This window comes from Lupinus angustifolius, chromosome LG06 (genome assembly GCF_001865875.1).
Source record: "Lupinus angustifolius cultivar Tanjil chromosome LG06, LupAngTanjil_v1.0, whole genome shotgun sequence".
Lineage (NCBI taxonomy): Eukaryota > Viridiplantae > Streptophyta > Magnoliopsida > Fabales > Fabaceae > Lupinus > Lupinus angustifolius.
Window position 1 is genome coordinate 8,468,766 of NC_032014.1, and position 21,807 is coordinate 8,490,572.

General features: G+C 31.2%; 2 protein-coding genes across 4 annotated transcripts; one reads left to right on the forward strand and one right to left on the reverse strand.

The window, feature by feature from the left end:
• LOC109350888 (protein PHYTOCHROME KINASE SUBSTRATE 1-like) lies at positions 4,445–5,734 on the reverse strand. Its single transcript, XM_019592199.1, has one exon. It carries the CDS (start codon positions 5,730–5,732, stop codon positions 4,464–4,466), a length of 1,269 nt encoding a protein of 422 aa, XP_019447744.1. The 5' UTR covers positions 5,733–5,734; the 3' UTR covers positions 4,445–4,463.
• On the forward strand, positions 10,861–21,721 carry LOC109349562. Of its 3 annotated transcripts, none has more exons than XR_002107992.1 (9): positions 10,861–11,177; positions 12,100–12,362; positions 12,497–12,613; positions 13,233–13,588; positions 14,240–14,451; positions 14,534–14,790; positions 14,882–15,060; positions 20,948–21,069; positions 21,235–21,721. XR_002107992.1 is itself a non-coding variant. In XM_019590405.1 (8 exons), exons 2-8 carry the CDS (start codon positions 12,140–12,142, stop codon positions 21,017–21,019), a joined length of 1,416 nt encoding a protein of 471 aa, XP_019445950.1. In that variant the 5' UTR covers positions 10,861–11,177; positions 12,100–12,139; the 3' UTR covers positions 21,020–21,721. The 3 variants fall into 3 exon arrangements, 1 of the variants encoding a protein (XP_019445950.1); XR_002107993.1 differs by having other exon boundaries at positions 21,281–21,721; XM_019590405.1 differs by having other exon boundaries at positions 20,948–21,721.

Genomic DNA, 21,807 nt, shown 5'->3' on the forward strand with positions numbered 1-21,807 from the left:
TAAGTTGTAGCCTCTTAAATTGGTAATAACTTAATCAACAGTTTGATTTGTTGTTCCTTTGGTAAAATTGTTTCATAAGTTGTAGCCTCTTAAATTGGTAATAACTTAAATTTTAAAATGTCTATTTACACTCCATACTAAATTACTAATAGTTATCATTGTACATTAAAGGCAAAGAGAGTTTATATTTGACCCCCGAAATATTAACTTTATGAAATCACAAATCTATTCATAATCTTGCCCAACATATGATATATATTGTTATTAGAAATCAAGGAGTAAGAAAAAGTGGTGTATTTCATTCATTGAATGAATAGACTTTGAGTGAATGATAGTTTACAAAGTAAACTATATATACATGAAAACAAATACTAACTCTAACTATAATAAAATATTTTTAACAAATGTCACATGTGCATGAGGCTTAAAACAAATATTGTAGGATATAAAATCTAAATTCCAAAAAATAATATGAATAGACATTTGACTGTAAATACATAATCTAAGTTATGGTAGCGGATGGTTCAATTCAGTTTGAGAAAAACTATTGCCGCAGTTCTAACTCTACCAAAATAATTATAATAAAATCAAGTGGAAAAAGGATGAATCACAAACTAGTTATGGTGTACAAAATATAAAATAACAAATATACTTAGGCCACTTGTATGTCTATATTATTAAAGCCAAACTAACAGGGTCGGGGAAGCCTCCTTTGTTATGTATCCTTGGTTGATTTTTGCTTCAAAGTATGTGGCAAAAATCAGCATTGTGAAGTCTTGTCCATAAAATAAATAATTAATAATGAAAGTATTATTAATTTTGAAACATATAATAAATAATTTCTAGTCATGATGAATTGAAAGTCCAATTTATGCTACTACCATTAGAGATTCCTGCTTTGATATAATAATTTGTAGTAATAATTTTTTTTTATTACTTGGTATGATTAAGTTGTATTCAATTCGAATGTCATATTATACAACTAGAAAGCGTGTGTTTGGCAATCTGCTGAGAGGCTTCTTTAATCTTTGATTGAGTTTTAGTTTCATAAAAAATTATGGTATTATAGTATTGGGAGGACATCTTCTGTCCTAAAAGAGTGTATTATTATATGTGTTGTTGTTCATAATTAGTTAGAAAAATATTTAAATATTAAAATTTTAATTTAAATAAAAAATTTCAACCAATCATAATCAATGATATACAAAATAACATACAATATGGGATAACATATATACTTCTAGTATTTTCAAAGTCCTATGTACAAATAAGAATAAGAGTTAAAGAGTCATTTATAATAATTTAGACAATATTATATCTTATAAGTTAACTTCTTGAGTGGAATTAAACTAAATTCTACTAATATGATAGGTTTTCAATATTCATAACTTTGATCATAATATACTCCAATTTAGGTGCAATTCATCAAGCTTACTTTTATCTAATTCAATTTATTAAAACTACACTTTGTAAAGGTTCATAAACACATCATGGTTGAAGTACAACATTTTTAACTACATATAAATACTCAAAATACATTTATTTAAAATTTTCTTTTCTCATCAAGTCACAAGTAAAAAAAAATACTATAAGGACAATAAAATGATTTTCTTTCCTTTTGTCTTCTTTGTTGGTGGAATGCGATACTTAAAGTAGCCGACAACAGTTACAATAATTTTAGAAAAGGAACACTCTTTTTTCTTCCAATATTTATCTGGGTGGGGGTCCTCTTAGAAGAATATATCATCAAAAGTGAAAAAGAAAAACTTGAATTTTTGTGCTAAAATGTTTGTATATGATTGAGGATCAGATCCTAAAAACACATAAAAACAAACCCATAGAACAAGCAGTCAATTATGGAAAGATATATCATCAGAAATATAATTTCTCCAAGATATATTATTATATGGTCCAGATTCAATGACTCATGATTAGTCATTAATTTGAAATAAATTTATTTAATTATTAATACTAGTTTGATGACATGTACTGTGGTACTTGTCAATCCACTTTCATATCGTTTATAACATAGTTCTATTATTTGTTTAATAATTTAAAGTAATTTAGTATACTATTTGTTATGTTCCACATTCTATCTAAAAAAATAGGATCAAAATGTATTAAATTAATTATTTGTTGAAAACAATTGATAATTATATGTAGGAAAAAAGAAATAATTAACCAAATAACTCTCGTGTCTATCAATCAGCTTTCACCAAATGAATAATTTTTAATATAATAAACATCTAATATAATAATTTATTTGATATAATTATATTGATCTATATTCTTTAAGTTTCAAAGCTATTATTAAACTATTATAAAAGTTAATGAAGATAATCACCTTGATCCTAGTTTTTTAAATGAATAGAAACATTTTCATGTATAGATGGATGTGATTGAACAAAAGTTAGCAAGATAAAGCTATTAGAAAATCATGTTATATACAAAAAAAAAAAGTTAGAAAAATATCTAAACAAAACTTTACTATTTGTGTTTGAGTAAAATAATGTTAGAATAAGTTGATGAAAATGAGTTTAAAATATTATTGATGATTTGCGTAATATTATACAATACCAAATGGTTTAAACAGAAACTTAAACTAAAAATCATAATCAATGCATCACTGGTGTTTGTATCAGACTTTTGCCCATAAATATAGTGACTCAACAAAACAAATATAGAATTATTATCAAGTAAAATAAGAAATTATAACCATGAAAAGATCACTTCTTACCATGAATTATACAATTAGAAGTGAGTGGAAAAAAAAGACTCGATTAACCCAAAAAGTTCCTTTTATTTAATCAATAAAATTACAACTCCTTTTATTTGATAAAAGTAGGTAATTTTTTAATTCACTAAACTCTCAATCTCATTCATGATTTTTGTTATAAAATAGTATTTATTATTTCAAATTTGTACATAATTTTAACAAAAAATAACAACAGTTTCAACCCAAAAAAAAGATATTTTACCAAAAATATCAAAGTTTTATATACTTTTATTTAAAATCACAACTTTGATTAGCAATCAAACTTTGTACTTTACCCAAAATGATACATTTATACAGCCTTACTCAAATGAAAATAATAGCAGCCCTAGAAAAAATAACAGCACACCCGAAAAATGAAAAAAATACCAAAAACTAAAAGCTGTGTACATGTAACATGAAAAAATAAAACTTAGGAGGGAAAAAGGACAATGGTACTTTCTTATAAAACACATAAAATAAAAATTCTTAAAGAAACAATCTCTAACGTGAAACATAAAAAAAAATGAATGTATTGGTCATAGAATAGAGGCATCATTACATTATTACATCTCATATTAATGAATGTGATATTAGGTTGAGTTGATAATCATATGAACGACCTAAATGATGATAAAGAATCTCATGTAAAATTGATTTGTTGAAAATTTATATTATCATTGTAGAAATCGAAATTGAATTACTTAATAAAAATTATATTGAAATTTAGAATGACTTATGTTTGTTTGATTGTCATGTGTTATTTCTAGATGTACTGACTGAAGAAATAGTAATGTGCAGAAAGTGTCACAGAACACTAGAACAAAAAATCAAAGACATTATCAAATATGTTGTTGGGTAGATGAAGAATTCTTATTTTTGAATGATAATGTACAATTTTCTTATGAGGAGAAACTGCTATTTATTTTTTCATGTTTTGGGTAGTTAACATGTCCAATTAAACATGTGTTTTGTTAATAAGTTGAAAAAAAAGTATAATATTAACTTTAATTAAGGCCTTAAGGGTAGATTTGGAAAATCAAAATTACACCATGAGTAGTTACTAAGTGTTTTGGCTAAGTTAGTATAGATTAATGATTTGGTTATGATTATTGATCATAAATCATATAATAATTTTCTAACTAAAGAATTAGAGGCTACCTTTTACCTTAAACATAAAACCAAATGCATGACTATAAAACCATCAATTTTCATCAACTTTTTACCAAAAATTGCAAACACCGATGAATACTACAGGACTAATACACAATAGACACCTTCCTTTTTAGCTAATGATATGATAACCATAAGATGCTATCTTCTACTTTAAGATAAGTATAATGAAAATAAATGTATCTCGTTTTGTGCCAGAAATAGAAAGACTGTTTCAGAATTGATGACCTACTAGAATTAATTTTTTTATATAATCAACAACGTCCATTCAATCTATAAATAAGAAATTAATCTCTTTCGGAATGTATGATTGTCCCTTTCAATAAATATTTCTCATAGGAATCAGACCTTTGATATTTGGCTTAATAAATGCCTGACATTCTAAAGAGATCTTACAGTATTAGACTAATGCATAGTTGTTGACCTACTACACTTTACGTTTGTGCCATGATCACCCTTTTCCACCAGCATGATACATAATTATATTGAACAAATTCAGAAGAGAGAAAATGACACCCATAAAAATCAAACTACTGCTCTAAATGTGTAGTACTTTTGAAGCATTTGGTGAGTGGACTATAGAGGCATGAGGATGTTTTTGTCCATGTCTTGCACCAAAGTTTCCCAATTTTCTTTCAGCAGGAAACCTTGGCAGCTGAGAGATATTGGTCCTATGATGTTCAACTTTTGAGGTAGAACTTGGTTTCTCATATGTTATGAAGGAAGCATCACCAGCAACACTCACAGCTAAGTGGCTCTTGCAACCTCCTAATAGAATGTTAGAAAATTGTTGTCTCTGTTGCATATCTCTTTTTCCCTTTGTACCTTTTCCATTTGAGGAAGAAAATGATATCCTTATTGGACTCCTTATTGTTTCCTCAATAATTTGATCTTCTTCACAATCTGACATAACTGCAGCACTAGCAGTTCCTACACTCCATTCAATGCTTGCCTCACTTGATGTATAACAACTTTTTGGACTTGAAGCAATATCTGAAGCTTGTCTATCAAGGAAGAAAGAGTTTGGCTTTTCTCTGAAGCTCTCAATCTCAAATAAGTCTGAACTTGAATCACTTCCAGCATAATTAAAATCAATTTCTTCAAATCTAGAAGGGAATATTGGAGAGCCAAACACCTCAAGTGATTTCTTTGGCATTAAGATATCTGCATGAGGCTTATTCATTTTAACAGAATGATTAGCATCTAGACCAACATTGGAGATTTTTTTTGGTGTTGTTTTTCCATGAGCTACACCATAAGTATCAGTTTGGTTAAAACTGATTTCACTTGAACTATTGCTATTAATATCAACAGAATCCTTATCAGAATATGAACATTTCAAACAAAGACCAGCAAGAAAACTCTTTGCTGGTACCTTGTTTTTCATGTTCCTTTGAGACTTCCTTTGTAATAATGCACTTTGGCGGTTACAAGTTGTTGATTCAGATCGAATACTTGGAGTTTCATACTGAACTTTGTAGTTCATAGTTTCTAGAGGTATTTGTTGGTCTCTTTGGTGCCTGTACTTTTTAGCACCTTTGTTGGAACCTCTTGGGATGTAATTCACTTCTCTTTCATTGAAGTATTTCTTAGCTCCAAATATTCCAATTTCTCCATAATGAAGGGGACTCTTTTTATTTATCTCATGGTGACTAAGTTTTGTGTTTGGTTTACCAAGCTTCTCTATGAATGTATCTTCATTGTTGCTATTCAAGTATGGGGAGAAAATGGATTCATGGAGATGGTGTTTTTTCTCAGAATTAAGATTTTGCAACTTATGGAGGCTGCTCTTGGCAGTGGAAAACATAGTTACAGAGACAGAAAGAGAATACCCTTTTTGGTGGCTGATTAAGAGGAGAAGAGGCAACCAAATAAGAGAAAGAAAATGATGAAGACAAAGCACTAAAGGGCATGAAGAAAATGATACATTTTCCAAAGTGTTGGAGGAGTTATTTTATGTGAGAGGGAGAGAAAATGGATGCAGAGAGAATTTAAAATGAAGTGATGAATATATAGCTGCCTCGTGGAGCATTTAGGGGTAGCTCTTAAGTAGGGCCATGTGATTGTAGATTTCTAGCTTAATTGACCCTTAGGATGCTAGATGCAAATTAAATTGCAGCTTAACTATTACCTCTTTATGTAAGTAAAAATCAGCTATGCTAACTTTATAAAGATTTGGCTCTAAGTTAAGTTTTAACATAAATCCAAAACCATTTCACAACTATATTAAAATATATATATATATATATATATATATATATATATATATTTTGCATCTTAATTGCTTGGAAACAATTTAATAGGAAAGAGAGTTTACTACATATTCCATAAAGAAAAATATGTTCTCCTAAATTATATATCTCGTTTGATGAAAACATATATATCTATTAAAAACTGTAAATATTTATTATTTTTATTTTTCCTTTATCAGTATTAGTGCAAAATCATGGAAAACAGAATTTTGTTCCATATTCTATAGGAAATTAAAAGTGTACAAACTTAATAAGGATAGTTTTAATACTACTAATTAAGAATAAGTGAATGTAGTTTTGTTTTTTTTTAATTATTATTCGGGATTAGGTGGATTATAATTATCTTGCCTATGTAAGTTAGGGGGTATAAGAGATTTGTAAAAGGAGAAAAAGAGAAGGGGGTGAGAAAGAACAGAAACGCATGAGGTTATGAATTCAAACACATACTTCATATCTCATAATGTTATAAATTGAATTGGTTCAGAGGATATATTATAGCGGTCTCACTTTTTACTGCTACATAAGTTGAACTTATAATTTAAGATAGTAATAAATAAATAAAACTGGACCAAAAACATTTTAAAACGAAAATACTTCATTTTCTTTTTGGTGTATGAATGAAAATATTGCCACATAAGCAAATTGATACACTTTACCCACGATAGGGCACATTTGAATACAAAAAATGGTGACAGAATAAAACTATGTCATTCGATCGTGATTTGTTGTGGGGTCCATGAAATGGATGATTAATAAAATATCAGTGAACATGAGTCAATCGTAACCATTGTTTGGACCTGGTTCAAATTTTCTAAAATATAAAATATAATTTGGACAATAACGTGACTAATCAAGTAGAAGTGTAGAAGTAGGCAAGGGACCATGAAGCGCGTAAGCTAAGTCGGCAATGTGAGGGGTGAAACCGTGAAAGTTAGCCTTTTCATAACAACCACAAAGTTAGACATTATCGATCTTAGATCATCAACAATAATAAAAGTATAACATTTATGTTAGGGTTGTTTAATTGCGAGTATATGATAAGGGAATTAGTATCCTCTCCATTAATAAAGAGATAAATGATCACTTTTATACTTACATATAGGTGTAAAAATATTATTTTATTATATCTTAAGGATAAAAATGTAAGTCATATTTATCTTTTACTCTTGTTTTAGGTGTACTTGTCTCTCCTTTAATGAAGAGGATCGTAACCATGATAAAGACTTAATAAGAACATGATACAAGATTTGAGCAAAAGGACGTGGATCACCTATCTCCAATGATATCTCGTTTTCTGTCCAAACCAATTATATAGTAACACATGGATAAAGTAAAAAATTTAAAAACAAAAGGTAATAAAATAAAACATTTTGATTGATGTAAGATATGAAGTGAGACAATGTTTATGACATGTGATCTCCATCCTAATACCAAGACTCTTCCACTTTCCACTAATAAACTAGTTAGCATATTGAGATCTTTAGAGCTAATTATATATATAATACATCAAAAAATATTTTTACAAGTAAAGTGATTTATTTAAATATACCTTGTATCCAGCTTTGTTATGTGTTAATAAATATAAATGTTGATCTGACAGGATTAAGAATTAGTCAATCAATCTCTAGCAACCTTTTATATACAAATGAGAGCACAAATGCTCGTAATAAATCTTGCCAATTATATTTAACCACATATATGATCCAACATATTTGTCTAAAATAAAAGAACTTCACACTTAAAATATAATCTCTTATGATTTTAACATCTATGTACTACTATCACTGTAAAATTGTATATATAAATAATCAATATATTACCACAATTAATGTATATTAATATCTGAATGAAATTGAATATAAATGATGAATAATATAATGAGAGTATAAAAAAATTATATTTATATTATATACGTTTTTTTCTAATCTCCAACTACCATCGCGTGCTGGATGGCAGATGCACAATTGTTTCAAGCGGGATTATGATGGGTTTAACAATAGCGCAATTCAATTGTGATAGGTGATGACTAATGTAATATTGAGCTTATTACTAGAAAAATATATATTGATGCTACCCCAATTTCTGGTGACATTATGGAAATTGATGAGGTTAAACATCATCAATTTAGATATGTATCTTGAGTTCCTCCACCTCATGGTTTCATAAGATTAAGGTTGCAATCAACACATTGGGTTTGATGGAGAACTACTAAGAATGAAGCATATGAGTTCAACTTCTCTCTAGGAAAGATTAGTACTGGAATATGATGATGAATTTTTTTAAAGATTTTTTATTTACTTTTAATTAAAAAATAACATGTAATCATAACCATTGAAATAACCTTTTTACTGTATGTTCTTAATCTCATCGAGTACTGGACTTTCCTGTACTGAAAATGATCCTTGAGCTCCTTCCTATTAAGTTGGGTTGCTTCTTATGTAACATCCCAAAAAATATTATATTTTTGGAATAAATTTTTTGAACTTCATATTATAGTTTTATTCTATGATAAAATATGTATAATGATATAATCAATTTACTTTAAAAAGATATCTCAACATTAATATAGTAGAATTGTATTTTATTATATTCTAAATGTTATAGTTATCGACTTATCGTTATTGTTATTATTATCATACAATTACGTTTGATAAAGTATTGTTTGATATTACACAATACTATTTATGTATATGCTATTTTATTTTATTATTATAATTATATGTTTTCTTTATATAATTTGTATTATTCACCTAAGCCTACAAAATAGTAAGAATTGATAATTATCATTAAATGATTGATTAACTATTTAATTTGTGATAATGTTTAAAATTTTACAATTTGATATCAGTACGACTTCTGTTCAGAAGTCGTGTTAACCAAAAACGACTTCTATTCAGAAGCCGTGTTAGCCGAAACCAACTTTTGTTTAGAAGTCGTGTTAGCCGAAACTGACTTCCTAACATACAGAAGTCGTACTGAAGTATCACGACTTCTAAACACAAAAAGTAACTGGTCATAAATTCAACGAATGAAATTAAGGTCATTTGATCTAACGACTATAAAAATAATTCGCTTGGAAGTAAACTAACTTGTAGTTCGCAAGTTAGTCGCCACCATCTCACACTGTGTGTGGCTCAGACTTTTTGGTACTGTCAATCTAGTAAATCTATCTTACATTGTTTGGTTTCACAAATATGCTTATGTTCTCTTTGATATTAAAGAATTTCTCAATAGGAACATGTCTAATTGAGGGGACATCTTCTATCCCAAAAAGGTGTATCACTATATGTACCGTTGTTTATAATTGGCTAAAAAAATATTTAATCATTAAATTTTTCAACTAATCACAATCAGTGGTATATGACACACAAAATGGGACAATTGAGTCATACTCCCAAGGAAGGAAATGGAAAGTTCTCTAATTTATGGAACATACCCATTGCGTGATGTATACCTATTCATAAACACACTTAGCCTGTTCTAGTCGTTATCTTTTTGTTCTCTTGTTACTTGTAGGTTCTTATGTAAGAAAACAGACAAATAATGCAAACCATGAGTACTCATTAGTTCAACCAGTATAAGCCATTAAGGCAGTGAATTTGAGAGGTGAAATATGAAGAGGAATTCAAAATAACTGTGTATTTTATTATTTGAGAAAAAAAAAATGTACACACAGATGAAAGTATAGTTAGTGTATTATCACCATTCATTTTTAATCATTATTGACTCTTAAATAAAAATAATATAAAGAGTAAATTACACTGACACCCCCTAAGTTTTAGTGAAATTACACAAACTACCCCTCACTTTTTTACACATACACAAATCTCCCCTAATTTTTTATACTTTCATTACACTGACCACCCATTCGTAAGAAATAAGTGTAATATTTTAAACAAAAAATGTGATAAATGCAATTAAGTTAAAAAAACATGATATATTATGGAGACAAATCCAAATAATATATGAGTCAATATTTTTTTATTATTTTTGGTTCGTTACACTATATTATAAGAGCGATTTAAATAATATTTCTTTAGAATTGTTGATGCATTTTGTAACAAAAAATAATAAAGATACATTGATTTGTATATTATTTAGACTTGTCTACACAATATATCATATTTTGTTTAACTTAATTGCATTTATCACATTTTTTGTTTAAAAGATTACACTTATTTTTTATGCATGAGTGGTCAATGTAATGAAAGTATAAAAACTAGGGGAGGTTTGTGTAGACGTAGAAAAGTGAGGGGTAGTTTGTGTAATTTCACTAAAACTCAGGGGTGTCAGTGTAATTTACTATAATATAAATTATGGTGAATGATGCATTAACTTTGTATAAATTTTTAAGCAGTATACTCTTATTATTTTGAATTAAATTCAGAAAAATGAAAGTTCAATTGCCATTTAATATGTAAATTGTAAAATGGAATACTATTTATAATCAATATGTAAATTATATTTCTTTAAAATTAACTAATTAATAAATAGAATAAAATTTAACACAACAACCATATAATAATTACAATACTTTTCATTTCTCATATTTTACATCTTATCTCACTTACTATCTATCTCATATATAGTTTATTAACACCTTACACACCAAAGTCCAAATTCGGATCATGGAATGTAATAAAATCATATATATATATATATATGTGTGTGTGTGTGTTAATACAAGGTGGACAGTGTCATCCTGAATGAAAAGTGAAAGCTTAGAATTGGAAAAGGCAAATCATATATATAAAGGAATTGAAGAATCACCGACAAGACTCATCTATAAAAAAAATCGTTGCTTTACACTGCGTTTATTTGTCGGTCGGTGTCAGAAAACAAAAGCTCACAAATAAAGAACATCATAAAACGAAACAGAATAAAAAACAAGAAAAAAGAAACTTTGCCATCATCAAAGTACGGATCTTGATATTCCACTTCACCACCTTTATGCTCCGGCGATGCATCAATGGTAGAACCATTTCTTCTCCTCCTGCGAGGTAACCCACAACAGAACCGTGTTGGTTGATTCTGTTACCCAATTGCTCACAGGACCCATTTTTCATTGATCATGTCAGTGTTTTCTTTTGTTCTTTGCAAAAAGATCTCATTTTTTGAATGTTCTGAGTGTCTTGCATTCTTGTTTTGATTAATCCCTGTAAATTGTAGCATACCCATATTCTCATTTCTCATTTAGAGCTTGAAATTTCTTTTTTTTTTTCCTCTTTTGGCGAGGGAGTGAATGTAGTTTGATAATTTTCTTGGGTATGGTTCTTCTGTTTGTTTCTAATAATGATGTCTCACCTTCGACTTGTAGTATTCATTATTCAATGGACAATCTACTCCTAATTACTATTGCAGGGTAAATGAGAATTTACTATGCATTAAAATAAATGGCATTTACGGGATTTTGTTTGCATCGCTTTCCTGTTAGGTAGTGACATTTTCCATTGAGTGTTTTGCCTTTTATTCCAGTAGATTAGAGGGGCTAGAAGAATAGATGGCCGAGTTTCAACACTATATTTGCAAGTATTGATTAGAAAAATGTTGCTATAAATCTTCAAGAAACACAGAGTTTCGCACAAGGGGTATGTGGTAGAATGAGTGTAGATGTGCAGACATAAAATTGGTGCAGATTTGAGGTTATGGTACAAAGACAAAGGGGAGGGAGAGTGGTGTCTGCTATGGTCCCTTGAACATGTCATTGTCTGTAACTCTGTATGAATTCCTTTATGTTTTCCTTTGGCGTGGCCTCTATGAAATTAAATTTTCTTCATGTTTTATATGTTTGATTTGGTCCTACTCCTCTCATACTAAATTTCTGGACCCGCCCCTGGATGAGTATGTAAGTAGTTGTATTCTATTGATTATTGATTACATGGCCTCTCATTCCAATAGTGATTTTCTTTTTCTTTTTTGAAGATGAGCTGGTCTATGTCTGAGTCTTGGCACGTGCTTTGGAATGGCTCATTATCGAAACAATAGTGAATTGTTCACTGAGAGAAGAGGCATTATTTATACAATTTTCAACTCTCTTGGTAAAACTTTTCATGGCTCTCGAGTTTTACGTCGTAGTAGAAGGTTTGGTCGGATTGCCAAAAACAGACTTTCGCGCTGGGTTTTCTTTCTTGCTGCACTCTTTTCGATTTCTTTGACAGTTTATGGCCTGAAAATGTTTTTCCAAGGTGAGGCCAGAGACATCGGCATTTTTTTCCTGATATTTTTTAAAGGTTTTATGCAAATAATTTCCAATGTCAATGAAAATTCCATCTTGCTGAATTTTGACTGCTTGTATTTCTCCGCATTGGTTTTATTGCAGCCAAAATTGAATCTACACTCTCAATGCCACACAATCTACAACAAGAACAAAACATGGCAGAAACTATTTTGGTATCTGATGCTGGAAGGCCACCTAAAAGCAAGCATCGGAAGCAACGTAAGAATCATTTATTTGGTCCCTATGTATCATTTTCTAACATTATTTTTTACGATTTACCAAACATCACCTCTAGCTCTGTGCTTCTCATGGGTTTTCCATTATGCCCCCTCCCTTCTCTCTTTCTGAATTGAAAATTAAACCCCAGTCATCTTTGGCTGATGGGGTGGTAGACAATGCAGTAATGATGGTGTAGGCTGTAGCAATTCTAGGACCATGGCAGATATGGTTCTGTTAGACTGAAAACATCACAGTGTTTGTTTTCATATGAAGCATATATGTTTTGCTGGCAAAACTTGATTATAGTGAATCTGATCTTTTATTATTGCTTTGACACTGTAATGATAAGAATCACACATGACGTGTGTTTTTGCATATATTGATTACTTTAAAAATTCAAAGGCAACTGGTGGCTCCAAATAAATGAAAGAGACAAATGAACTTTTGGGAATTTTAACTATGATAGTACATTACTTGCTAATGCTTCATTTTATTGACTAAATCAACTTAGTTTATAATGTACAAGTGTTATTTGGATCTGGATGTTCCTCACTGAGCTGGCTCTAGTACTGACTTGATTAATTGCCTCCAATAATTTCATTGGGTATCAATCTTTCAGATTTTCCTTGTGAAGTTCAATTTATGAAATCAGTAGATGGCCTCGTTGAACCCAAGAGTTACATGAACTTCTCACAGTTTTCTCTAGAATATGTTGATGAAGAAGAAAAGCTATCCGAAAATGATTTATTTGAACCTCAATTTGGAGGACACCAGACTCTCAAGGAAAGAGAGAAATCATTTTATGCGAATAACCAGACACTTCATTGTGGTTTTGTCAAGGGGCCACTTGGATATTCAAGCACTGGATTTGATTTAAATGAAAAAGATAAGGCGTACATGTTCAGCTGTAAGGTTGTGGTTTCTTCCTGCATTTTCGGTAGCTCTGATTTTCTACGAAGGCCTACAAGCAGACTGGTAATGAAGTGGTTTTTTTGCAAATATTTTTTTCCTGTTTTTTACATAAGTCAATACTAAAAGCAAGCCATTATCATTCATTGCTTTGTTTGATGTCTGTATGCTGAAATTAAACCAGGAAATGACACTCTCTGTTCAATCACATGACAAAAAATCAATGATCGGTGTAGAAGATATTGAGTCAGATAATCTATTACACATATTTTCTGTTCTCCCTCGCCCCATGTATAAACTATGAAAAATGGTTGCACACAGGGTTTTGAGGTGTAATAAGCGGACTTGGATCTCTCTTAAAAGAATTTCATTCTTCAAATTTTTTATTTGCTATATGGGATCTTTTGTGATTTGGCAGATATCATTTTCATATGTAATATGTCAATTTCTGTTTTGTTTTTGAAATATTGCTAATTTTGTTCATTGCATATTAATTTGTAAGTATGTTTAGTTGGTTTTGGCAGTTTGGCCTTTTCCTTGAAATTCATATTGGTCAATATTTGTTTATATTGCTATGTATATGTTGTGTAATGTAAGTTAATTTTCAACCTTGGTCATGTGATTATGATAAGTTGATAGATTAATTTATTTTGTTTTATCTTCATAAAGGATATGTGGAATTATGCGAGAAATATTATATATGTCTCTTTGCTGCAGATCAGCCAATATTCAAAAGACAATGTTTGTTTTGTTATGTTCTTGGATGATCAAACACTGTCAAAACTTTCATCAGAAGGAAACTATCCTGACGATAGAGGGTACATTGGCCTATGGAAAGTAGTTATTGTAAAAAATTTGCCATATGATGACATGCGGAGAACTGGCAAGGTGCCAAAATTTTTATCACATCGCCTCTTTCCAAATGCTAGGTATTTGTTCAATTTGTTCTTGCATTATATTTTTTCCACTTTCTATTCCTCATTCTAATGTTCGGAAACCCTTGCTTGTTAGGTATTCGATTTGGCTTGACAGCAAGATGCGACTCAATTCTGATCCAATGCTGATGATTGAATATTTTTTGTGGCGGAGGAACACAGAATATGCCATTTCGAATCATTATGATCGCCACTGTGTCTGGGAGGAGGTACTCCAAAATAAACGCTTAAATAAGTATAACCATACAGCAATTGATGAGCAGTTTAACTTTTACCAGTCTGATGGCCTTACCAAGTTTGACCCTTCAGACCCAAATAATCTTCTTCCGAGTTGTGCGTCTCCTTGTATCTTTGTTCTTTGTCGAACTTTTATTTTGTGATTGTCCATACTATAATTCCAACTATTGAGTTTTTCAACTTGCAGATGTCCCCGAGGGTTCCTTAATAGTCAGGGCACATACACCAATGTCAAACTTATTTTCATGTCTTTGGTTCAATGAAGTTGATCGATTTACATCTCGTGATCAACTAAGCTTTGCTTATACTTATTTGAAATTCAGGAGAATGAACCCAGAGAGGCCATTTCGGCTATATATGTTCAAGGTGAATCTTTACTTGAGAATAATACTTACATTTTGCATGCATTCTGTGATCTCCATATGGTGACTTATTATCTGATTAGACAGGGATATAGGCCCTACATGACTGCTGCTTTATGACATCCATTGGTTCTAAATAAATATAAACATGATTAAATATGATGTGTCCCTGTAATAATGTAATTTCAAAAGTGAGTGGTATTGGTTGTCCTCTTTTCAAAAGCGAGTGAGTATATTTGAAACCAGTTCTTATAGTGTTGGAACTTTGAAATTAGGAATTTCGTATATTGGCACTGGTAGCTATACAATGGGTATTTCGAGAATTGGCATTGATAGCCAAATTATGGATATATTTGACCAGTTCTTATAGTGCAGTAAAAACTCTAAATAAAAATTGTGGGAATTTTGAGAACGGATAGTTAGATTATGGGAAATTCGTGAATTGACACTGATAGCTATATAGTAGGTATTTTGAGAATAGACACTGGTAGCCAATTGTAGGAATTTCGAGAATTGACACTGACAGTAAAATTGTGGGAAATTCAGAAATTCGTGAACTGACATTGGTAGCCATACATAGAGTATTTCGGAAATGACACTAGTAGCCAAATTGTGGGTATATTTGAGACTCATTCTTACAGTGTAGTAAGAATTTTAAACATAAACTATGTGAGTTTTAAGAATTGACACTACCCAGATTGTGGGAATTCGTGAATTGGCATTGATAGCCATAGTAGATATTTCGAGAATTGACACTGGTATCCAAATTGTGAGTATATTTATGGCCAATGAGTGTAGTAAGAATTCTAAACAGAAACTATGAGAATTTTGAGAACTGACACTGGTAGTCAGATTGTGAGAAATTCGTCAATTGACACTGGTAGCTATATAGTTGGTATTTCGAGAATTAACATTGTTAGTTATATACTGGGTATTTCAAGAATTGGCACTAGTAGTCAAATTATAGATATATTCGAGACTGATTCTTACAGTGTAGTAAGAATTCTAAACAGAATTTCTGGGAATTTCGAAAACTGACACTGGTGGTCAGATTACGTGAAATTTGGAAATTCTTGAACTAGCATTGGTTGCTATACTTTGGGTATTTTAAAATTTACACTGGTAACCAAATTGTGGGTATATTCGAGACCAATTATTACAGTGCATTAAAAATTCTAAACCAAAACTATGGGAATTTCGAGAACTGACACTGGTAGTCAGATTGCGGGAACTTCCAAAATTAGGAAATTCATATATTGGCACGGGTAGCTATACAATGGGTATTATACAATGGGTATTTCGAGAATTGTCACTAGTAGTCAAATTGTGAGTATATTTGAGACCAACTCTTATAATGCAGTAAGAACTCTAAATAGAAATTGTGGGAATTTCGAGAACAGAAAATTGTAGTTTGATTGCGGGAAATTCGTGAATTGACACTTATAGCTATAAAGTAGGTATTTTGATAATAGCCACTAGTAGCCAAATTGTGTGTATATTAGATACCAGTTCTTATAGTAAAGTAAGAATTCTAAAAAGAAATTGTCGAAATTTCGAGAACTGACAGTGATAGTCCGATTGTGGGAAATTTGTGAATTGACACTATTAGCCATAGTGTGAATTTTGAGAATTGACACTAGTAGCCAAATTATCAGTTATATTCGAGACTAGTTCTTATAGTGCACTAAGAATTCTGAACAAAAATTTTGGGAATTTCGAGAACTGATATTAATGGTCAGATTGCAGGAAGTTCAGAAATTTGTGAACTTACGGTTGCTATACATTGGGTATTCCGAGAATTGATACTCGTTACTAAATTGTGAGTATATTCGAGACCAATTTTTACAATGCAGTAAGAATTTTAAACAAAAATTGTTGGAATTTCGAGAACTGACACTTATAGTCAGATTGTAGGAACTTCGGAAATTAGAAAATTTGTATATTGCCACTGGTAATTATATAATGGGTATTTCGAGAATTGAGACTAATAGCCAAATTTTCGGTTATTCGAGACTAGATCTTATAGGGCAATAAGAACTCTAAATAGAAATCGTGGGAATTTCGAGATCTGACATTAGTAGTTAGATTGCGAAAAATTTAGAAATTCGTGAATTGGCACTGGTAGCCAAATTGTAGGTATATTCGAGACTAGTTCTTAAAGTGAAGTAAGAATTCTAAAAAGAAATTGTGGGAATTTTGAGAACTGACACTAGTAGTTAGATTGCGAGAAATTCGAAAATTCGTGAATTGACATTGGTAGCCATAAATTGTGTATTTTGATAATGACATTGATAGCCAAATTGTGTGTATATTTGAGGCCAATTCTTAGTGTGTAGTAAGAATTCTAAACAGAAACTATAAGAATTTTGAGAACCGACACTAGTTGTTAGATTGTGGAAAATTCGTCAATTGATATTGGTAGTCATAGAGTGGGTATTTTGAGAGTTGACACTCGTAGTCAAATTGTGGGTATATTCAAGACTAGTTCTTATAATGTAGTAACAATTCTAAAAAGAAATTGTGAGAATTTCAAGAACTGACACTAGTGGTCAGATTGTGGGAAATTCGGAAATTCGTGAATTGGCATTGGTTGCTATACGTTGGATATTTTGAGAATTAACACTGGTTATCAAATTGTGGGTATATTTGAGACTATTTCTAACAGTGCAATAAGAATTCTAAACAAAAATTGTGGGAATTTCGAGAATTGACACATGTTGTCAAATTGCGGGAACTTCGGACATTAGGAAATTCGTATATTGGCACTAGTAACTATAAATGAGTATTTCGAGAATTGACACTAGTAATTAAATTGTGGATATATTCGAGATCAGCTCTTACAGTGTAGTAAGAACTCTAAATAGAAATCGTGAATCTCAAGAACTGACACTAGTAGTTAGCTTGCGAGAAATTCGAAAATTCGTGAATTGGCACTAGTAGCTATATAGTAGGTATTTCGAGAATAGACATTGGTAGTCAAATTGTCGGTATATTCGAGACTAGTTCTTACATTTAAGTAAGAATTCTAAAAGGAAATTGTGGGAATTTTGAGAACTCACACGGGTAGTCATATTGTGGGAAATTCAGAAATTCGTGAATTGCCATTGGTAGCCATACATTGAGTATTTCGATAATGACACCGATAGCCAAATTATGGTATATTTGAGACCAATTCTTACGGCATAGTAAGAATTCTAACCAGAAACAATGGGAATTTTGAGATCTGAAACTAATAGTCAGATGGTGGGAAATTCGTGAATTGACACTGGTAGCTGTATAATGGGTATTTTGAGAATTGATACTATTAGTCAAATTGGAAGTATATTCGAGACCAATTCTTACAGTGCAGTAAGAATTCTAAACAAAAATTGTGGGAATTTTGAGAACTGATACTAGTAGTCAGATTGCAGATCTTCGGAAATTAGGAAATTCGTATATTGGCATTGATAGGTATACTATGGATATTTCGAGAATTGGCACTAGTAGCCAAATTATGGGTATATTTGAGACCAACTCTTATAGTGTACTGAGAACTCTAAATAAAAATTGTGGGAATTTTGAGAACTGACACTAGTAGTTAGATTGCGGAAAATCAGGAATTTTGTGAATTGAGACTGGTAGCTATATAGTAGCTATTTCGAGAATAGACACTGGTAGCCAATTGTGATTATATTCAAGACCGGTTCTAACAGTATTGTAAGAATTCTAAAAAGAAATTTTTGGAATTTCGAGAACTGACACTAATACTCAGATTGTAGAAAATTTGAAAATTTGTGAATTGACATTGGTAGTCATATATTGAGTATTTCGGGAATGACACTAGTAGCCAAATTGTGGTTATATTTGAGACTCATTCTTATAGTGTAGTAAGAACTCTAAACAGAAAGTATGGGAGTTTTGAGAACTGCACTACCCAGATTATGGGAAATTCATGAATTGACACTTGTAGTCATATAGTGAGTATTTCGAGAATTGACACTAGTAGCCAAATTGTGGGTATATTTGAGACTAATTCTTACAGTGCAGTAAGAATTCTAAACAGAAATTGTGAGAATTATGAGAACTGACACTTGTGGTCAGATTACGGGAGACTCGGAAATTTGTGAACTGGCATTGGTTGTTATATGTTGTGTATTTCGAGAATTAATACCAGTAACCAAATTGTGGGTATATTCGGGACCCATTTTTACAGTGCAGTAAGAATTCTTAAAACAATTGTGGGAATTTTGAGAACTGACATTGGTAGTTAGATTACAGGAACTTCAAAAATTAGGACATTCGTGAATTGGTACGAGTAGCCAAATTGTGAGTATATTTAAGACTAGCTCTTATAGTGCAGTAAGAACTCTAAATAGAAATTGTGGGAATTTCGAGAACTGATACTGGTAGTTAGATTGTGGCAAATTTGGAAATTCATGAATTGCAATGGTAGCTATATAATAGGTATTTCGAGAATACGCACTAGCAGTCAAATTGTGGGTATATTCGAGACCATTTCTTACAATATAGTAAGAATTCTAAAACGAAATTGTGGGAATTTCGAGAACTGATATTGGTAGTCAGATTTCGGGAAATTCGAAAATCGTGACTTGGCACTAGTGGTTGTCTGGTACTTCGAAAATTGATATTGGTAACAAAAGTGTGGGTACATTTGAGACTAGTTCTTATAGTGCAGTAAAAATTCTAAACAGAAATTGTGGGAATTTCGAGAACTAATACTAGTTATCTGATTGCGGGAAATTCGTGAATTGTCATTTGTAGTTATACTGTGGGTATTTTGAGAATTTACATCGATAGTCAAATTATGGGTATATTTGAGACCAGTTCTTACCATGCAGTAAGAATTCTAAACAGAAATTTTGTAAATTTCATTAACTGATAATGGTAGTCAGATTACGGGAAATTTGTGAATTTGTACTAGTAACCATACAATGGTTATTTCAAAAATTGGTACTAATAGCCAAATTATGAGTATATTTGAAACTAGTTGTTATAATGCAGTAAGAATTCTAAACAAAGAATTGAGCTGTTTTACATTGTGGATGATATGTTTGATAATTTGTTTGTACACTTTTGGATCGTGTCACGAAACGTCTTAGAGAAAGTGATCTGGTTGTGGCTCAACCACAATATATTTGCGGTTGCCATATTTAATTGTTGTAAGCCTTATTAACAACACCTCCAAGTCAGAAAGCCAACAAATTTACCATTATACTGTGGCTCACTCTCATCCTCTCATTTCAGGCTAAGAAAAATTTAATATGGAGAGTTAAGCTTAGCCAATTTTACTCACTTGAAATGAGGGCAGTGACTAATTTTAATAACGTTTGAAATTACAGTGACACAAACTGAACAAGATATGAGGGACTAAAACCAAAAAGTACTATATTCATGTGGACCAGAAACATTGGATGTGAACACCCGAGCCATATAAATCAATAATTCCAGAAAATGTTTACTTTGGATGACCTCCTGATTCACTTAATCTTGAGCCTCTTCAAGTCACCTAGGTTTTTGGGGTGTGGCTTATATCAAGCTTTAGTATTATGTTAGTCATATTCATTAAGTGGTTCACTGGCTTCTCCTCCCTTTTTCTCATAGTAATTAAAACAGAGTGAAATTTCTTTATCTAGCAGAATTGTTTTGCACCATTGTTGGTTTTTCACCTTTGTGCTTATGTTGTGCTTTGTGCTATATACATAATCGGGTCCTAAGGTTAAATGATTAAATCAAATGTGAATGTGGTGTTAGACAATCGCATGCCAACAAAAGTTTTTGTTGAATTTCAATGATATAGATTTTGTTTTCCACTTTTATAATAGTTTGTTGCGTCAAAGTCGTTCACATGGTCGGAGAAACTGAAAAAACATGTCTATCATCAATCTATGCAGGATTGTGAACGCAGAGCATTAGTGAAGCTGTTCCGACACAGGACACTTCCTTCTCCACCAGACACTGCTTGATCATCTGACACTCACTTGGTACAAGTCGACTACAATAACATTGACATATGGTAAAGAAAACAGGATGTACCTTGTATTCACTTTCCACCTTCTATCATGTACCATGGAGTGAAACTAAAAACCTTTCAATTTGTTAGCTACTCACTATCCTACCTACCACAATCTAATCTACATTCTTATCCAAACTCCTGATTAGACATGTGTGATATGTGAAGGGATGAACACTGAAGGCACAAGTAATAATATTGACATCCCTTCTAGCTTGACTAGTCTCAATGTTTGAAGTTGGACCAAAGAGAGGCAAATTCAATTGCATCCAGCACAGTGGATTCTTATGCTTCTGGTGGGCAAGTTTTGCACCTTTTTATGGGGTTCATTGGATATTCTTGGTGAGGGAAGGGCTAGTTGATCAAGGTCTTAGTTTTGTTCAACTTATTTGCATTTCAATTTAAGTATGAGGGTATAAGGTCTTAGTGATTATGCTAACATGCAGGATCAGTTTACCTTTTTCCATTTTGCATAACTTGTAGCAAGGAACATGTTCTCCATCCTCTGAAGTAGAAAAGGTTATGGTTAAGGACAAAAACTGTAAATTGCCTTCTAAGTTTTTTTTTGTAACTTGTTGTCACCATAGGAAAGAAATTAACTGATTTTATGCATACCCTGATACCCATTATATGAAATGCATATTTTTATTGATTTGTACCTTTTTGATGAGAAATCATTAAATTGTCATAACCATGTGTTCATGAAGTTGTTGAATCTCTAACTGATATGCATGCTTCTGG

What these genes read in the sequence shown, in the direction of transcription:
- LOC109349562 (XM_019590405.1), top strand. Translation starts at nt 12,140, where the DNA reads ATGGCTCATTATCGAAACAATAGTGAATTGTTCACTGAGAGAAGAGGC. An exon ending in GAAGGCCTACAAGCAGACTG is followed by an intron (nt 13,589 to 14,239) that starts GTAATGAAGTGG and finishes TCTTTGCTGCAG; the next exon opens with ATCAGCCAATATTCAAAAGA. An exon ending in TTCGGCTATATATGTTCAAG is followed by an intron (nt 15,061 to 20,947) that starts GTGAATCTTTAC and finishes CAATCTATGCAG; the next exon opens with GATTGTGAACGCAGAGCATT.
- LOC109350888 (XM_019592199.1), bottom strand. Translation starts at nt 5,732, where the DNA reads ATGTTTTCCACTGCCAAGAGCAGCCTCCATAAGTTGCAAAATCTTAAT.